This window comes from Staurois parvus, unplaced genomic scaffold (genome assembly GCF_062004578.1).
Source record: "Staurois parvus isolate SC_StPar_1 unplaced genomic scaffold, SC_StPar_1.0 ptg000186l, whole genome shotgun sequence".
Lineage (NCBI taxonomy): Eukaryota > Metazoa > Chordata > Amphibia > Anura > Ranidae > Staurois > Staurois parvus.
Window position 1 is genome coordinate 1,002,942 of NW_028317982.1, and position 19,644 is coordinate 1,022,585.

A 19,644-nucleotide genomic window follows, 5' to 3' on the forward strand; every position below is an offset into this window, starting at 1 on the left:
AGCATAGTGCCCTCTTGTCCGCAGTGTCGAAAGCAACTAGGTGACACAGATGGGTACATTTTAGCAAGGCGTGTAGGAGCGAAGTACCAGCGAAGAAGTGTTTTATAATTAGATTCGATAAGAGTTTTAATTGAATTTTTAGAGCATTGGCCATAGTCCGCCAAATGTCCAGATCTAGAGAGCTGATTCCCACTGAATCATATAGGATAGCTTAGTAAGTGGATCGGAAAGGGAAGCATAAATAAAGGATAATCGACCTTTCATCATCCCAGTAGCCCATCTTTATGTTTTTAATATATTTGTATGGCAGTTATGTAATTCTATTGTTTTTACTGTAATCTTTGTACAATAAGCTTTGTTAAATAGCTTGGTTCTCATGTTCATTTTTATATTTTTCATCATAATTTTTTAAATATGTCACAATATTATTGATTTTTATACGTATTTTTTTTTTTTTTTAAATTTTACAAAAAGTTTGTGTCCAGAGACCTTCTCGGTTATTTCTTAATTTCGTTATCACTGGTAACACTCTGAGAAGATGGTGTCCTAATAAGACTTTTCAGTCAATTTTCACACGCCTGCAGGCTATTTAAGGGGTTGAGTATGATGGTGTCAGTAGGAAGTGGGTCCCTTTGATAACGTGCATGTGCAAAAATGCATCAGAGAGGAGCTTACGTGCTGACATCACGCCGCAGCGTCCATGTTGATGGTCCAACGGCCATCTTTGTAAGTGCCGGTGCTGTGTTTTTACTTCCACGTGGATTTGTATGTCTTATTATTTCAATAAATACTACACTATATACCACTGTTTCTGGGCTCTGTATTGTGAGCACCTTTTCTAGGATCCCATATTGCAAGATCGCAGGGTTCTTCCATAGCGGAGGGGCCATACATTCCCTAGAGAGATTGTTTGTTTCAAGGTTTTATTCATTGATATCTCTGGTGAGTGCATAGTGGTGGAGGATTAACATGGATGTCACTTCACTTCATGTTCGCTGGTTTACAACAACACATTGCCATATTTCACAGGATATCTCACTTGGGACTGTTTATTCATTTGATTATTTATCACTAATTTTTTTGTGTATTTATTTTATGATTATTTCTATTCATTTAATTTTCAACATCACATGGACGTTTATGATGTATAGTATCTAGCGCTGCACTTTCTTGCTCATTTATTTATTTTTGGATGAAGAGGTTCATCATTTTTTGTGCCATCTGCTTTTATTGGTTTCTTAGTGCTCACTTGTATTCACATTTTTTTATGGGAACTTACTAACTGCCACTGACATCTCAATGACACTAATACAGTGATGAGTGCTAATAAAAAGCACTGACGCTGCAATAATGGCACTGGGCAGGAAGAGATTAACATCTGGGGCTATGAAAGGGTTAACTGTGTGCTTTGTGTGTTTTACTAGGGAAACATGTTGCTGTGTATTTCTCTACACAGCAGCATATTACTGCTGGCAGGAGAGACTGTGTTGTTGGCGATCGTTGGGTGCCGGTGGGAATCTCTGGTTGGGACCCGGTGATCAGCATCTGTAGCTGCCAATGGTGGCGTGCACACACCCCCTACCCAGAAATGCTAAATCATGTATATATATATATATTTGTGATTTTGCGCAGCCCTGCCACCCTGTAGCACTAATTCTGCTATAGGGCGGTCGGGAAGCGGTTAAAGCCCAACTCCAGGAAACTTAAAGATTTTCCCTTGCACTGGGTCTTTGCCTGCACTGCAAGGGTTGATTGCTCATTTAGGTCTAGGGGATTTGTTAGAGAAGATATACTTAATCATTCCTACACTCCTCCTCGCTGCTAGACCAGTCCTGGCAGCTTTTCTGCTCAACGTTCCAACAGTCTAAGGTCCTAAAGTCATCAAGACCGAAGTAGGATCAAAGGCCCTGCATCGGACGTGATGAACCTTAGGGACAGTCCACAGGTGTAGCCTGGGGGAGCGCCATCTGCCAGGGAAGCAGAGAATCGGGTAACTTTAAGTGCTTGTCCTCTCCCCTAGGCTAAATGAGCATGTAACTAGTCATTTTCAAATTTGCCTTGGGCTTGAAGTAGGCTGTTGGGATTTCTAGCTGATAGACCTGCTAAACAGTCCAACAGCCAACTGAAGTAGCGAAATCAGCAGGTAATGAGGCTATTAATTATGCATCTACTTGTGAGGCAGCATTGTCAGAAAGCGTTGTTCTGATCAGAATCTCCAGGTGAGAAACTTTGCAACAGGTTTAAGGAAATAATATTTGCTTAAAGTGGTTGTACACCTCTGGTATGAAATATGAGCAAAGCATATCCCTCTGTAGTGTGTACTTGTGTCATTTCTGCTGCCCTGTTCCTATTCCTATCTGCATGAGTCACTTCTGACAAGTTTTTCTGACACCAAGGGAAAAAAGGTCACGGGGGAGCTCCAGCACACAGCCTGCGATTGACCTCAGGGCCTCAGCTCTGAGCTCTTTAGTGTAACTTCAGCTCCCCTCCCCCTGTCTTTTGAAAGCTCAGACAACGCTTTAGAAGTTCAGCACTTTAAATGGATGTAGAAAATATAAGACTGAAAAAAAACAGGTACAACTTACGTATGAAGATTTGTTTAATCTGTGGCCAGTCACTTGATTGGGTGTCTGTAAGGGTTTACAGCCACTTTAGGGCAACTGTATACTGTAAGACATGATGCCAGACCTTCTGCAAAATAGATTTTGGGTTTACATCCACTTTAGTACTTCTTTGACAAGCATAACAATTGACTTCTTGTATGACCTTATTAGACTAGAATAGCTCTTACTGGTGTTCTATTGCACAGTTCTGAACTAATGCCTGGGAAGACTTCACCCAGTTATTTATTTTCCTAATACTTAAATAAGTGACGATTAATTTTGTCTGACAGTGAGTGCCTGACATGCCATTAATTCCCTCCAGGGCACCCGATTGGCAGCTTATCTGACTAAACGATCCCTGGTACCAGAGGGCATGTTGCAGAGAGTGCTCAGCCTATTGCTTCCTGCAAGTTCGGAGAGTGAAATCTCTTCCCTGCTCCATTCACTGGGCCATAAATATTCAGACCGAGTTCTAGAAACTGGCAGCATTGAGGATGGAGCTGACAGCTGGAGGAAGAGGTAAGCGCCTGTCAGTTTCTGCTAGCAAAATCCAATTGCATTGTATTGTTTCAGGGGTGAAAAAAAATCTATCCTTGGGCTGATAACACAATGTCAACACTCCACAGGATTCCTAACGAGAAACGATAATTGTTCGCCCGCTTTTTCCTCTGGACATTAACTTTGAATTACCCTTTTAACAGTGAAGGATTCATCTGGGATTACTGAATGTTACTGAAGTGCATTACCTGCTCTCTACATGAGCTGTGTTCACACAAATAAGAAAGCTCCATGATATGATGGGCTGATGGAAGAAAACTGAAAGAACAGCATTGCCCATGTCAGCCGATAAAAATTTCAAGTGTCAATTTCTCTGTTTTGGGTACATCTCTAGTCCAGGCTTCTTGAGCTGAGGTGCTGTCCGGGCTCTTCAGTGGTGCTGTGAAAAAATACCTAAAAATTGCCCCAAATTGGCCAAAAATTGTCAAAATGCAGGCAGGTGGATCCAGCCTGCCTTTTTTGTTAAAGCCACATATTTGGATCGTCCAGCACTACAACCTTGGGCATCGTGCAGGCCAGCCACTGGCGTCCTAACACCTGATGACGTCACCAGTTAATAAGAAGCACGCCATCAGTTAGGATGCCAGTGGCTGGCCAGCACAGTCCCCAAGGTTTACCCCTCCCCTGCCCTTCTCCTTTAGCACTGCACTAGCTATGGGAGGGAGAAATGCTGGATTACTGTTCAGATCCAGTGTGCAATGGTATATTTGCATTGTAGAAATAAACCACCTCTAATGTTGGGTGTCTAATGTGTGTGGATGCTGCTGTGATATGTAAAACTATTAGTTTAGTTGTTTTTTTTTTTTTATTACGTTTTAGAATGGGGTGGCTCGAAATTGTGCACAATTTTCTTTCATTGAAAAAAGGTTGACAAATACTGCTCTAGACCATTCATTTTAATAAAAATCTTCCCATAAGAGTATATGTGCATTGAACCTATTTAAAATGAACCTTTCCCCATCTTACCATATTTCACATCATCATGCATGCCTGTATGCTGATGGGAAATCATCCAAAATTGTGGGGTTTTATTTTTTTTTTTGTGTGTGTTTTTATTTACTTACCTTTCTTGTGTCTTTCCTAAAAGCAAACATGGCTGCATTGATGCCCCGCGGGATGGTAATGGCTTTGGTGCCTTTAGGGATATCTTGTACCTCTGCAAGATCTCACGAGATTTGGCAAGTTCTCACAGTATTTTTGTACTGGGCATGCACATGATGGAGCGTCTGACAGCACGTGGCTCATTTAGTACATGCGGCATATGACGTTACATTCATCCGTTTAAAAAAAAAAAAACGTTTTCCCCCAGGATCTCACAATCATTGTCTTAGATCTCTGCCTAGTCTAATCAGGCACAGATATGTACAGTTGTGTTCAAAATAATAGCAGTCAGATATCACTAACCTGATCAATCACTGGTTTTGGTAGAAATGATATTTCTACATGGCAAATAATTTACTAGCAGGTGTAGTAGAGTAATAGAAATCCAACAGACCCAACAGTCATGACATGCATGCTGCTGATTCTGTGTAATTGAATCACTAATTGAAAGGGGCATGTTCAAAATAATAGCAGTGTGGAGTTCTATTAGTGAGGTCATTCATTCTTTGAAAAACAGGTGGCAATTATTGCCCTTATTTAAGGAAGGAAGGCAGCAAATGTTGTACATGTTGGTTACAGTGCATTTCTCTCTGAAATTCTGAGGAAAATGGGTCGTTCCAGACATTGTTCAGAAGAACAGCGTACCTTGATTAAAAAGTTGATTGGAGAGGGGAAAATATATAAAGAAGTGCAGAAAATAATAGGCTGCTCAGCTAAAATGATCGCAAATGCTTTAAAATGGCAACCAAAACCTGAAAGACGTGGAAGAAAGTGAAAAACTACCATTCCAATGGATAGAAGAATAGCTAAAATGGCAAGGACTCAGCCAACAATCAGCTCCAGGAAGATCAAAGAAGGTGTAAAGTTCCCTGTGAGTACTGTTACAATTAGAAGACGCCTATGTGAAGCCAAGCTATCTGTAAGAAGCCCCCGCAAAGTCCCACTGTTGAAAAAAAGATGTGCTGAAGAGGTTACAATTTGCTTAAGAGCACATTGACTGGCCTAAAGAGAAATGGCGCAACATTTTGTGGACTGATGAAAGTAAGATTGTTCTTTTTGGGTCTAGTGGCCGGAGACAGTTTGTCAGATGACCCCCAAACACTGAATTCAAGCCACAGTACACTGTGAATACAGTGAAGCATGGTTGCACAAGCATCATGATATGGGGATGTTTCTCATACTACGGTGTTGGGCCTATTTATCGCATACCAGGGATCATGGATCAGTTTGAATACATCAGAATACTTGAAGAGGTCATGCTGCCTTATGCTGAAGAGGAAATGCCCTTTAAATGGGTGTTCCAACAAGACAACGACCCCAAACACACCAGTAAACGTGCAACATCTTGGTTCCAGACCAACAAGATTGACGTTATGGAGTGGCCAGCCCAATCCCCGGATCTTAATCCAGTAGAAAACTTGTGGGGTGACATCAAAAATGCAGTTTCTGAGGCAAAACCAAGAAATAGAGAAGAACTGTGGAATGTAGTCCAATCATCCTGGGCTGGAATACCTCTGTACCTCTATACAGACGCTTGCCAGAGTCTGAATTGGGAGAAACTGCCTCCTCCCTTTGCCTAGCTGATCAGAGGAGAGAAGGGAGGAAGTAACCTGCCAGTTTCCACTGATGAGACACTCACCAGAGGTAGTAGGCAGCTCTCTGTCTCTATGTCATGTTTACTTTTCTCTCCCTCTGGTGATCACCTATGCAGATTTGCTGTATCGCTCCCTGCACAGTGGCAGTGTGTCGGGTGTGCACTATCACCAAGCAATATATGCCATGCGTAGTTTATTAGGACTTGTGTTTCTTCTGCAATAACCTCTGTTAAATTACTTTAGAATGTACACTTGCAGTTATGGGGCTCGTTAGAAATACAAAGTGTATTTTACTTACCATTAGCCTCTTATGATTCCCATGATTTGCAGCAGTACTCAGACTGCTGATAAGGCAGCACAGCCGGTCCTCCTGTACCGGGCCCCATCAGTTTCAAAGGGGGACCTGGGCACCTGCCGAGCAGTACGGCCTTATTGCTGACATTTATGACTCTTGGAGATCCCCCTGCAGCACATCCAGCTTCTTCCTCCTTCCAGCTGTGCTACAGGGGGATTGATTCCTGGATCTTCCTCCTGTTTTTGGGCCTCCCTGTGTGTCCCCCTTCCCCCGTAGTACTGATGACTCTCCTCCTCTCCAGCAGCAACTGGGACATGGGGATTGTTTCAGAATGTCATATTTGAGGACCCCTTCCTTTACAGAATTAACATAATGAATGAACAGACTTTGCTTCAGTTTGTGAATGAATAAGAAGCCTTAGGGTGCTTCCCATTCATTCACTGTGCAGTGCAGCTGAGGTTGCAGAGAAAGGGACTGATAAATCTATGTCCTCAGTCCCATTCTCCGTCTCAAATGTGAGACATCAGGGGTGTTTTTAGACACCTGATGTTACACCAAAGTCCCCCCAACAGGGCAGTTAAAAAAATGTAAAAAAAAATAAAAATTAAAAATACAATTCTAAAAAAAAAAAAAGTATAAAGAATTGGACATGGGACATGCTGGCAGGAAGAAAGAGCGAGAGCAGTGTAAAAAGTTCTGTGAACTGCTTCTTCACTGTCCAAACACAGACTAGGAGCATGGATGTGAACTACCTTTACTGCACATGTGGGCTGTTGCCGCTGGTGGATTCCTGTGGCCAGGACACAGAGCAGTCTATTCAGTGGGGCACATGAGTACTCCCCAGAGGAGCAAGAAATGCTGGCCAGTCATTCTGGAGCCACCTTTGGTGGACCGTAAGGTCAGCAAATTGCATTGGTGTTTTCTTCAGCACACTACTTGCATAGCTGTATCTTGTGGCTTGTGTTTACTATTGGAGGTGCACAGGTTTTTACGATATCTGAAGTAATGTCTTCCAGAAACGGAGTGGGGGAGGCACAGCGGGAAGGGCACTAATGTCCTGCTGCCAGGTCCTGAGGAACCTAGCCGAATGTCTGCTGTAATATCCTCTCCTGAGAGGCCACAGTCACTGCATTTATCTGGCATTGTAGCTACTACTGGGGCATCTGCCTCGGCATATGTAACCAATGATGATCTTGCTTCAGCCTTAGTGGGTTTAGAGGATAAGATCGCAGGGATGATTGCATCAGTTTCTCAGGGAACTAAGAAGTGGGAGAGGTCCCCGTCACTAGAACCACTAATCCTGGAGCAGGAATGGGTGGAACTTGAGAATGAGGAAGAACTGGAGGAAGGTCATGCATTAGAGCCTCTGTCTGAGGGGTCACAGCCTGAGGAGAAGCAGGCAGTCTCTTCCTCCCAATCTCAGAGGTTATTAGTCTAGAAACCTCTGAGGTTACATATTCTTCTCTGGGCTCTTTGAAGCCTCCACAGAGTACTCAGGTCTTTCCAGTGTATCCTCTTGTGGAGCAACCTATGTATGCTAACTGGGATCACTCAGACAGGGTTTTTGTTTCACCAAAGAGGTTTTCTTTTTTTATACCCCATGAAAGAGAAGTTTAAGAAATGGGGTATGCCTGTAGTGGATGCAGATGTTTCATCCCTGAATAAGCCTTTAACATGTCCTGTGGATAATGTCCAGGTATTCAAGGATCCAGCAGATAAAAAACTAGAGTCTCTCCTTAAGGCCTCCTTCTCCCTGGCAGGTTCTGCCACAAAGCCAGCAGTGGCAGCTATTGGCAATTGCCAGAGTCTTTATGACCATGTCAAAAGACTGCTTGGAAGACCATCAGCGCAGGGGGAATACTCGGACGAGGATTTGAAGGTTGTTCCACATGCTTTATGTTTTGCGGTTGATGCTCTTAAGGATCCAGTTCAGCAAATTTCTCACTTGGCCCTCTTATCAGTACAAATGCGCACTTTTTTTGGCTAAAGAGTTTGGTCGTCAGAACTGCTTGCAAAAAATTATTGGCAGGTTTTCCCTTTCATGGAGAGCGGCTGTTTGGGGAAGACTTGGACAAATATATCCAAAGAATTTCAGGGGGAAAGCATTCTCTTCTACCCTTTAAAAGGAGATCCAAGCGCCCTTTTTTTAAGGTGTCAGGGGCTTCGGTTGCTGACCCCTCATCTACCAGGCAGTGGTTTCGCTGCACACAGGTTCCAACCTTCAGGGGTTGAACTCAGAATCAAAACCGAGTAGGCCTTGGGTACAAAAGTCATCCAAGGCAGATCAAAAGTCCGCCTCCTTATAAAGGGGCGCCCCCACTTGTTCGGGTGGTGAGGAAGGTTTTTGAATTTTATTGCTGCCTGGAGGGCTCTAATCCAAGAGAAGTGGGTAATTTCCACAATTTCTCTGGGGTACAGACTAGAATTTCGGGTCTTCCCCCTTCCCAGATTTTTAAACTTAAATGTACCAATGAATCCAGAACAGAGAAGAGCTTTGTTACAGGCACACAATCGCCTATTGTCTCAGGGGGTGATCACAGAGGTTCCAGCAGATAAAAGGTTTCAGGGGTGTTATTCAAGCCAAATGGGGATGCAAGGCCCATTTTGGACCTCAAGGGGATAAATTCGTTTCCAAATGTCCAGTCTTTTCTCATGGAATCGGTTCGGTCATTAGTGGCCTTATTACAGGAAGGAGATTTTTTAGCATCCATAGGCATCAAGGACGCATACCTACATGTTCCGATATTCATTCCTCACCAAAGATTTCTGTGGTTTGCAGTAGGGGCTCAGCATTTTCAGTTCATAGCACTAGCATTTGGGCTGGCCATGGCTCCCAGAGTTTGCAGAAAAATTCTTGCTCCGGTGTTGGGGCTGCTCAAAACTTAGGGGGGGATGGGTGGTATCAGTCATAGGTTATCTAGACAATCTATTGATCAGAGGTGCCAGACCTGCCAGGTTTGGAGCAGGATGTGGTCCTTACGATGCAGATCCTGGAACAGTTGGGCTGGGTGCTTGAAAAACTTCAAAAAGTCAGCCCTGGAGCCAGTACAGAGCCTGGAATATTAGGTGATGATCCTAGACAGGCAAAGGTCTTTCTTCCTCTTGGTCAATGTTGAGGAACGAGGTTTGTAGTTTAAAAGCCAAGAGGTATCCTTCAGTTCGCCTTTGTATGAGGTTGCTGGGGAAGATGGTGTCCTTGTTCGTGGCTATTTTCTATGCCCAATTCCACTCCAGACTGCTGCAAAGGAACATCCTGACTGTTTGGAACAAGAAGGTTCTGGCCCAGAATTACTATGTCTCCATGTCCAGAGGTACTTCGAAGTCTGAATTGGTGGTTGATGACTCACAATTTGGAGAGAGGGAGATCCTTTCGGTCAGTGGTGTGGAAATTGGTAATCGATGCTAGCCTCTCAGATTGAGTGGCTTTCCTGGAGGTGGCTACTGTTCATGGAACGTTGCTTCCACGGGAAAGGGTTCTACCCATCAATGTCCTGGAACTTCAGTCAGTGAGGCTGGCTCTGAGGGATTGGACATCCAGGCTTCTTGGTTGGCCTGTAAGGATTCAGTCCGAAAATGCCACAGTATTGGCATACATCAACCACCAGAGCGGTACCAGGAGTCAAGGGGCTCAGAAGGAGGTGAATTACATTCTGACCTGGGCAGAAACTTATGTTCCAAGTTTGTCAGCGGTGTTCATTCTGGGGGTGGAAAATTGGCAGGAGGATCATCTGTCGTTGGTGGTTGATTCCAGGGGAATGGGCTTTGCATCCTGAGGTTTTCAAGGGAATCTGCCAGCGATGGGGTTGCCCAGATGTAGATCTATTGGCATCTATGTTCTACAGCAAGGTCGGTCTGTTTGTGTCCAGAGCAGGGGTAGATGCCTTAGTGATTCCTTGGAACCAGTTTTCACTGATGTATGCCTTTTCTCTGATTTAGCTGCTGCCACATCTCTTCTGCAGGATTCGGGAGAAGTCTATTGCACCCAGCTTTACAGTCGCTAAATTTGACAGCATGGCTATTGAAACCCAGATCCTAAAGGATAGGGGAGCATCGGATTATGTCATCCCCATCATGTTGGGTGCTAGAAAGGTAGTCTCTAGGAACATTTTATTACAGAACTTGGATGTCTTAAATTTACTGATGTGAGGTCCGGAAATGGCACCCGCGAAAGTATGTAATTAGTAGGACTCTGTCGTTTCTGCAAACAGGGTTGGAGAAGAAATTGGCTGTTGGTACCATTAAGTTCCAGGTTTCAGCATTAGCTGTTTTTTTCCAGAGGCCATTGTGTCTCACTCTTTGGTTTGCACTTTTTTGCAGGAAGTGATGCGTATTGCTCCTCCTGTCAGGTTGCTTTGTGTCCTTGGGATCTGAACTTCGTTTGGAGGTTTTGCAAAAAACACCGTTTGAGCCTATTAGAGAGATTCCACTGGTCCTGTTGACTCGTTTTTTTTGTTTCTAGTGTCAATCACTTCTGCAAGAAAGGTGTCGGAGCTGGCAGCTATTACTTGCAGAGAACCATATATGGTTTTGCATCACAATAAGCTGGTGTTGCGACCTCAGTCGACTTTGTTTTACCAAAGGTGGTTTCTAGTTTTCATCTCAATCAGGACATCATTCTGCCTTCATTCTTTCATAGGCCTCAGTCAGCAAGAGAATGATCTCTGCATATCTTGGATGTGGTACACACTGTAAGGATCTTCTTGAAGGTGACAGCACAGGTCAGGAGGTCAGATGCTCTGTTCTTGCTGCCAGAGGGGCCTAGGAAGAGGCAGGCTGCATCCAAGGCGATAATTTCAAATTGGATTTATCATTCAAGCCTATGATCTGAAAGGTAAGGTCTCACCCTTTCGGGTGAAGGCACACTCTATCAGGAGTGTGGGGGCATCTTGGGCAATCCGCCATCAGGTGTCAGTGGCTCAGGTTTGCAAGACTGCTACATGGTCTTCGGTTCACACATTCACAAGGTTCTACCAAGTGGATGTCAGAGCCGCAGAGGATTCTGCCTTTGGCCGCAGTGTTTTATGGATGGCTGAGTAGGTCCTGGGGGATTATTGTCGGTGGCTATCATAGTGTCGCCCCTCCCCTCAAATTTTTTTTACTGCTTTAGGACATTCCCAGTCATGAATAGCCTGCTCTGTGTCCTGTGATGTATGATAAAAAAAACTGGATTTTTTCTACATACTTACCTGTGAAATCTATTTCTTGGAGTACACCATGGGATACAGAGGTCCCATCCCTCCTTTCTGAAATTTCATTGCTTAGTCCAAAACTGAAGTATGTCCTGTGTAGGAGGGGTTATATAGGGGAGGATCTCCTCTCTGATTGGTTGGCCAGTGTCCATTCACCTATGGGTGGCATATAACCCACATAGTCATGAATAGCCTGTTCTGCCCTGTGATGTACTCCAAGAAATAGATTTTACAGGTAAATACGTAGAAAAAATCCAGTTTTTGCTGAAGTTAAATCCAATGGTTTTTATTGAGGTATACAGATGTTTATATTGATATGTATAGTTTTAATCACCATTTGTATAAAACTGAGTCTGCATGTATTTATATTAATCAGTAAACTATGGTATAATCTCTTTTAGTTGTTAGTTTTGCCGAATCATTGAAAATTAGATCCATGTTGTAAAGAAAAATGAAGCAGCTAGTTGGGTGTGAAATTGAACCATTACATTCTTCTACTTGCTAATGTTACTTCTCTGTATACTGCAGAAAACATCAGGATCTGTGGATGGCTATGGAGAAGCAGATCAGGGAAAGTCTGGTCATCCTAGATGAGGAGAAAAACACATTTCCCCCAAGAAAGAAAAGAAGGTGAGTAGGGATACAGTGGATTGTTGTCACCAGCTGTGTATCACGAGCTGTGGTGGTGCTTCACGTGTTGTATGGTTTTATAATGATATATCTCCACTTTGCTGTAATAATTTGCAGGCTTTTTACTAACTGCAGATGCCAGGTAATAGCAGGCTATTTTCCTTGTCAATGAAAGATTTTGCCTGCAAGCAGTCTCTGTGTTTCTGACAACAACATTGGAGATCTGAAGTAAACACCGTGCATTGTAAAAACTCGCCAGCAATTTCTAAAGAAAAATTGATTTCTCCACATGACAAGAATTGTTATCTGTATATGTACTTGCAACGGTCCGAGTTTTGTCAGTATTTATGCATCTTGGAATATATGGGCAAATGTGGTGACATTGCTTGCTTATAGCATTGCCATTGTAGAGATAAAAGCATCACTACCAAACAAATTAGACACTAATTCTGTCAACAGTCATTCTGTGCATTTAACTCTGGGCACAAGAAAACAAAAAACCCTTGTAGCCCTCTCATCCCCACCTACAGTGCAAGGGTTAAATGCTTGTTTTGCCTAGGGGTAGAGCAGGAGTGTCAAACTCAATTTCATTGCGTGCCGCATCAGCATTATGGTTGCCCTCAAAGGGTCAGTTGTATCTGTAAGACTTTATAAATGTATCTACTCTGTATCATACTAAATCATTGTCTCTACATTTGATTATTACTGGTTTTAGTAATAACTTAGGACTTAAGTTGTGAAGGGCAGGTGCAGGTCAGCAGGGAGTCCACTCCTGTAACAGATGATGCAAGTCTGAAAAGGAGGGTTGCACACCGCTGGTATCGTCCACAAGAAACATTATTGGAGACTGCTCAGACAGAACATGGTTCTGCCACAAAGTGCATGGTCTGGAGGACGACCAGAGGAGGGCTAGAGTCTGCTTTCGGAGTCTGCTGAATGCTGAGACCAGGGAAGGTGGAGACAAGGGGGTGCCGTGGACCTATAAGAGGAGTTGTGTCCTCTTCTCTGCTGCCGATTGCTGAGAGGGGGGACAGAGACAAGCCTTTCAGAGAGAATTGCAGGATCTGGCAGAGAAGTTCTGTCCTGCTCTCTGCTGCTGACTGCTGAGACAAGGTGGGGATTAGAGAAGAGGGGGGTGTCACCTATGCAGGTGCAAGGACCACATGAAATGGCTTGGCAGGCCACATTCTGCTTAGGGTCCGTGTGTTTGACACATATGGGGCAGAGGAAGGTGTAGTACCTAGGCTACATTTACAACAGCGATTTAAGTCCATGAGAATTGTAGTAGCAGGTAATTTTTTTTATTCCTGATGAGCATCTGAGCAGCTAGGTCTGACCTCCATCCCCAACCATTATGATAGGCCACTGGTGGTTGCAGGGATTTGCAGCTGTCCACACAACCTGCAGTGATCACTAGCTGTGTAAAGAGCCATAAATAGCTGCAGACTGTCATAGTGAACAAGGCTGGCAACCACACCTAGCCATTCAGAGCCATGGCAGGTATCAGAAGATTCCTGCTTCTACAATTTGCAGTAGCCTAATTTGCTGGTGGGAATGTAGCCTTACCTTTTACCTTGCTCTGGTAGGCTCCCTCTATTTGTGAGATTGGTCCACCTCAGCCTCCTTTTTCAGGCACTTCCAGCCATGGCCATGCGCTTACCTCCTCATATACAGTGCTCTACTAATTACCGTGCATGTACAGTTGTGCTCAAAAATGTGCATACCCCGGCAGAAATCGTGAAATATTGGCGTTTATATTGAAAATATGACTGACCATGCCCAAAAACTGTCTTTTATTTAAGGATAGTGATCATATAAAGCCATTTATCATCACATACTTGTTTTGGCTCCTTTTTTAAATCATAATGATAACAGAAATCACCCAAGTGGCCCTGATCAAAAGTTTACATACCCTGGAATGTTTGGCCTTTGTACAGACACACAAGGTGACACACAGGTTAAAATGGCAATTAAAGATTCATTTCCCACATATGTGGCTTTATAAATCGCAATTAGTGTCAGTGTATAAATAGTCAATGAATTTGTTAGCTCTTACATGGATGCACTGAGCAGACTAGATACTGAGCCATGAGTTCAGAGAAGAACTGTCAAAAGACCTGCATAGCAAGGTAATGTAACTTTATAAAGATGAGAAAAGATATAGAAAGATGTCCAAAATACCCCCCCCCCCTCTCCTCTGGATCGCCCTGACCCCATAGCAAACTTCCCCACTACAGGTCAGCCGGTATCGGACTCCCCCTACAAACCGACATTCTCTCCTGCATCCAGCTTTAAAGGGGAACTCCTCGAGGTAGGCGACAGGGTGGGGCAGATTGAGGACACAATGGGAGAATACGCCGCTTCTTTCAACTCTCTTGTTGATGCCCACAGTTCTCACGAAGAGGATATTCAGTGACTTAAGATGAAAATGGCATATTTGAAGAAATAACATAAAGATATGTGGGATCCCTGAATCTGTCTAGCAAGCCCAATTGGTTTGTTATGTACAAGATCTATTCAAATCTGCAGCTCCTTCCCTGACAACAGACGACCTCACTATAGACATGATCCACAGAATTCCAAAACCAGCCCATCTACCCCAGTCTATCCCGAGGGATTTGTTGCTCAGGGTGCACTTCTTCCAGGCCAAGGAAAAGGTCATGCATTCTTTCCGCCACTCTGAGAATTTACCGGAGAAATTTCCCAAGCTACAACTTCTTCTTGACCTATCACGATACACCCTACAGAGGCGTAGGAACCTAGTGACAGTCACTAAAGCTCTTCGGAACCTTAAGATCACGCACCATTGGTGCTACCCGTGCTCCCTGATCATCACCCGCAACTGGGAATCTTTTCCTGTCACATACCTAGCAAGTGGCCTCCAACTACTTAGAAGATGGGACATTATTCCAGAAGAAAATCCTCATGCCACGGGGCTTGCTGGCCTCCATCCGATCACATCTGATTGGCAGGTTGTATCACGCAGGATATCTCACCACCACCAAGGTCAAAATGAGTCCTAATTGCACTTCAGGGGTCTTCTACCCTACTACTCCCCAGCTGGGTCTTAGATGTCTCTATTCTCTTTTCCCCCGCAGAGTTCGACAGTTTTCTGTACACAGTTCAGTTCTTCAACCTTTTTTACTTCCCCAGTTCCATTATGATTTTTTTTTCAAAGTTTCAGCTTCTATACTCCACACCCCTTGCAATTGTTGCTACATAGCAAAAACATGATGAAGCTGATTTCAAGTGCTTACTGATGTGCTTTTCTATACCCAAGTGCTTACCACCCTTTCTTACTGACACCAGTCTCCTCCCCCATCACCTGCTCGAGATCACTACTGTTCTTTACCTCACTGAGGAATGCCTTTCATTCAGCCTTAAGCTATGCCTTTGCCTTTTCACTCATTTGCTTTCCTCAAATGGCATTCAAGGTAGTCTCACTTAATGGGGAAAGAACAAAGAGAGGGCGCACAGGCCTAGTGCATTACCATAACAAATGTTTAATAAAAAATAATAAAGTAGGTGTTGTACTCACAAACGACAATATAGTCAAGGCACATCATAAAAGAACAGCTGGGTCAACACCGCGCTGAGTAACAGTCCGCAATAGGGAGTTTAGACATCCAAATGCCTGACGCGTTTCGAGAACTTGCTTCTTCCTCAGAGGAAGAGGCAAGTCTTGGCTCTGAGGAAGAGGCAAGTCCTCGAAATGCGTCAGACTTTTGGATGTCTAAACTCCCTATTGCGGGCTGTTACTCAGCGCGATGTTGACCCAGCTGTTCTTTTATGATGTGCCTTGACTATATTGTTGTTTGTGAGTACAACACCTACTTTATTATTTTTTATTAAACATTTTTTATGCTAATGCACTAGGCCTGTGCGCCCTCTCTTTGTTCTTTCCCCATTCAGTATATTTGGATTCCCCCGGTCCATTTGAGGGCAGCAAGGTGTGCATGTTCCAGGACATTCTTAATGTGGTTGTAGCCTGCATCGAGTCCATCCCCAAGCGCAGGAGCATTTGTGTTTGCTGGTTCTTTAGTCTCACTTAATGTCAGAGGCCTGAATCACCCTGCAAAAAGATCATCGATGTAGAAGGAAGCCTCCACTGTCAGGCTGACATACTCTGCGTACAAGAGACTCACTTTCCTGCGCTCCATGGCCCCAGATGTAGCCATAAAGCATTTCCTCATATCTTCCACCTAATGCATCTGAAGTCCTTGCGCTTGTTAAACTCTATTATTCTTATTAATGTGCCTTAGCATTATGGTCAGGCCAGATCTCGGCCTTTGAATCTGGTTGGGAACCCTGGATCACCTGGACGAAAGGGTGATCCTAGCCTCTCCACGTTACTCACTTCCATCTTGGCCTATCTTATCTTTCCTTATATGACCATTTGTACCATATTATTGATGACTAGTTGACCAATACTCCAACTGTATTGTGTGTGTGTTTTTCTTTTTTTCTCTTTCTGTTCTTATTTTCCCCTGTTATACAAGATAACAACTCTCATTGTAAGCCTGCGAATGGTGGAATAACCTGTATGTTTTGTTGCTTAAAATCAATAAAAATCTATTGGCAAAAAAGAAATAAGGGGAAAAATTAGTCGTGAAAGATATAAAGGTGCTGCCATTCTTGGCTGGCTGGCTGTGTCTGGTTCACTATCTCTGAGTCACTGACCATGATAAGTTTTCTTTAAATTTCTTAGCATGGATTCCTGTTCATTGCACTTTTTTAGTTTAAGTGAAGCATTTCCCTTACTAATCTTTGTCAGTGGGTAAGCCATCAGCTGTCTTAACCTATATAACAATTAAAACGAATTGCCAGTTGTTTGGTGGATCATAACATACACTAGTGACTCAAGATTTGCAGACACTTATACTTTATATATGCTGTATTTCCTAGTCTGCTGTAGATCATTCAGAATCAAGTTCAGGCTTTGTTCATTGTACCACAAATAAGATAAATCTATGTATATATTGATTCAAAATAACCTGCCTATGTACTATTCACAGGTGCACCTTCCTCCATCTAAATCTAGCACTGTGCTAGCTCTCAGCAAATATGGAGGCAACCAAGCAGCTCTAGAGGGGTCAGGAGCCATGACCTCCCCTGAGTAGCGGAATCTATTCTAATGCCATTATTTCCCAAGTATAAGAGCCCTCTAAACTCCCCATTATGTCTGATTTCAAGCTGTAAACGTGTTTTAGCTTTACATTTTCTAGATTGAAAATATTTGTTTGTCCTTGATTTCTACTGTTTTTTCATACTTTTCTCTTATTAGCATTTTCCTCTAGTTCATTCATGTCAGGTTCACAGCAGAATTCGCTATTAAAAGATTTAATAAGTTCCCAGCTCAGCCAAATGTACTTGTAATGAAATTCTTTGTCTGGGAGCTTTTAACTGCACACCATTTTTTATTTCTGTGCCAAGCTCAATTTTTCATGGCATACTGCTATATTGATGGTTTGAATAATGGTTACCACATTTGCTTTATGTATGGCCTTGCCTCTTGGATAATGACTGTCATTAATATTGTGAACACCTATATTATCATACACAGGACAAAGCACTCCCTAAAGTAGTTTATAAGGATATTAGACGTCTACCAGGACTTTGGGAAGCATATAAATGCTTAAGAGTGATTTATACACAGGGTTTCGCACTTCCTCTTAATTTACTAGTGAAGTATATTCCTCCCCGGTCTGTGCCTGCCTTCACTGTCTGCGACTTCCTATCTGTTCTGTGTGCTTTTCAGCACCCTCCCAAACTCCCTCTGCTTTTGCCCCCCCCCCCAACTTTTCAACCACGTTCTACTATAACTAATTTTACTATATCTAAATAGATACCATCCCAGGAAATGTAAGACCTTTGTCATATGCTAATCAAATCTCCTTTACATCTCCCATCAACTATGAAGTGTAAAGGTCTGATTAGATTACATTGAATGGATTGTTAAACTGGCCATAGAAGGTTCGAATCTCGCTCGATTCAGCAGGGACTGGCTGAGATTGTACCATGTTTAGACTGAATGTACCCAAATTTATTGATCGATCAACTGGAGCATGGGCGGACTGACCATTCGAGAACTCGGGCACTGCCCGACGGCCCGGGGTCAGAACGGGGCCCCATGAGATGCCCCTGGTACCTTTTTATAGGCTTTTTTTGAGTGTGGGCATGGACACGGGCCCCATGATCCCCTATTGCCAGGGGGCCCCATGAGTTTTCAGTCCGCCCCTGAACTGGGGTGCAACCAACCTGTCAGATTTTAATTGCGATTCTTGCTAGCAGCTATTATAGCTGCTAGCAGTAATCGCTGTATTCTCCTGACGGGACGACTCTCCCTGAATAAATTATAAGCTCTGGATGTTCCTCTACCACAGAAAACAATTATTTACACCAAACTAATCTATTTTATAGGTATATCTCAAGGAAATCATTAAAGTCAATGCATTCATTTAACTATTTAAAATTACTTGTTACATATGCATTGGATATACTTACATCAAGCCCCTCTTATATTCAGTTAGCATGTCCGCTTACTTCATTCCTTCTCTTTCCTGATTTCCCATCCTTTATCATTTCACTACTATCATAAGTCTTAAAGTGGTAGAAAGGGGGACATGTATTTTTGGAATGCTATTTATCAGCCTTTCAGAAAACACAAATGGCAGCCATTGCATTTCTGAATGGATTTCGTCATTGTTGGAAAGCTCAGATCACAGTCACAATGTACAGAGCTAATCAAGGTGGCTCTGTTCATTGTGATGGCTGTGATAACTAATTACAGTGATAAAAAATGGAAATGCTTAGAAGGAGAATTTAACAATTAAGTTTAAATGAATGAAGGGATTGTAGGCAGCAGCAGATTCACAGTAATATTTTCAACCCTTTCACACACCCCTCATCTCCATACTTTCTCTATGTGACATGTATATTAAAACTTTACCTTCCTTATCCTGCAAACTAACTCCTTCTCATCTTCATCCTCCCTCTGTATGCGACCTATACATGTATAGTTCATCAATACCAAGCTCCATGTATATACCACCTCAATACCAGCATGTTTCTTCATTTCCAATGAAATAGTAGGTGATGAGCTGAGCTACTGAGAGATAATTACTTGAACAACTTCAGCACTGATTGTCATGCACCTTGGTTGGAGACTGAGCTGACGAGAGGGTTTCCCTTGTGACTCTGGTCCGAGCACAGAGTGTGGTCCGGGCACTGCTGAGTGTATTGACAGAGGTACAAGGCTCAAAGAAGCATCTGTGCTGGTAACTTGGTAGCAGGTCAAGGCCAGGGTCAGAGACCTAGTCAAGCCAGGGTCATACACGGTAAGGCAAAAGAAATCGTAGTCAGGTAGCAGGCCGGGGTCAGTACCAGGGAACATCAGGAGGCAAGTCGAGGTCAGTATCCATCCAGAATCCACAGAGAAAGGTCAGAAGCAAGCCTGGTCAGCAATGGGAGATCAGTCAGCAAGAGCAGAAACACAGGTCTTGGGGAAGCTGAAGAACATCCAGTGATTAGCACACACCAAAGCCTTCTTTAACCGCTTGCCTACAGGGCACTTATACCCCCTTCCTGCCCAGGCCAATTTGCAGCTTTCAGCGCTGTTGCACTTGGAATGAAAATTGTGCGGTCATGCAACACTGTACCCATATGAAATTTTT

General features: G+C 43.3%; 1 protein-coding gene across 2 annotated transcripts in view; it reads left to right on the forward strand.

The window, feature by feature from the left end:
* EVC2 (EvC ciliary complex subunit 2) overlaps nucleotides 1-19,644 on the forward strand; it is a 212,080-nt gene that overhangs the window by 182,121 nt on the left and 10,315 nt on the right. The window contains exons 20-22 of one of the 2 annotated variants that reach the window (XM_089677396.1): nucleotides 2,926-3,122; nucleotides 4,249-4,339; nucleotides 11,870-11,971. In XM_089677396.1, coding sequence (XP_089533522.1) covers nucleotides 2,926-3,122; nucleotides 4,249-4,339; nucleotides 11,870-11,935 — 354 coding nt within the window. In that variant the 3' untranslated portion in view covers nucleotides 11,936-11,971. The remainder of the gene's footprint in view (nucleotides 1-2,925; nucleotides 3,123-4,248; nucleotides 4,340-11,869; nucleotides 11,972-19,644) is intronic. The other variant, XM_089677395.1, reaches the window with a different exon arrangement.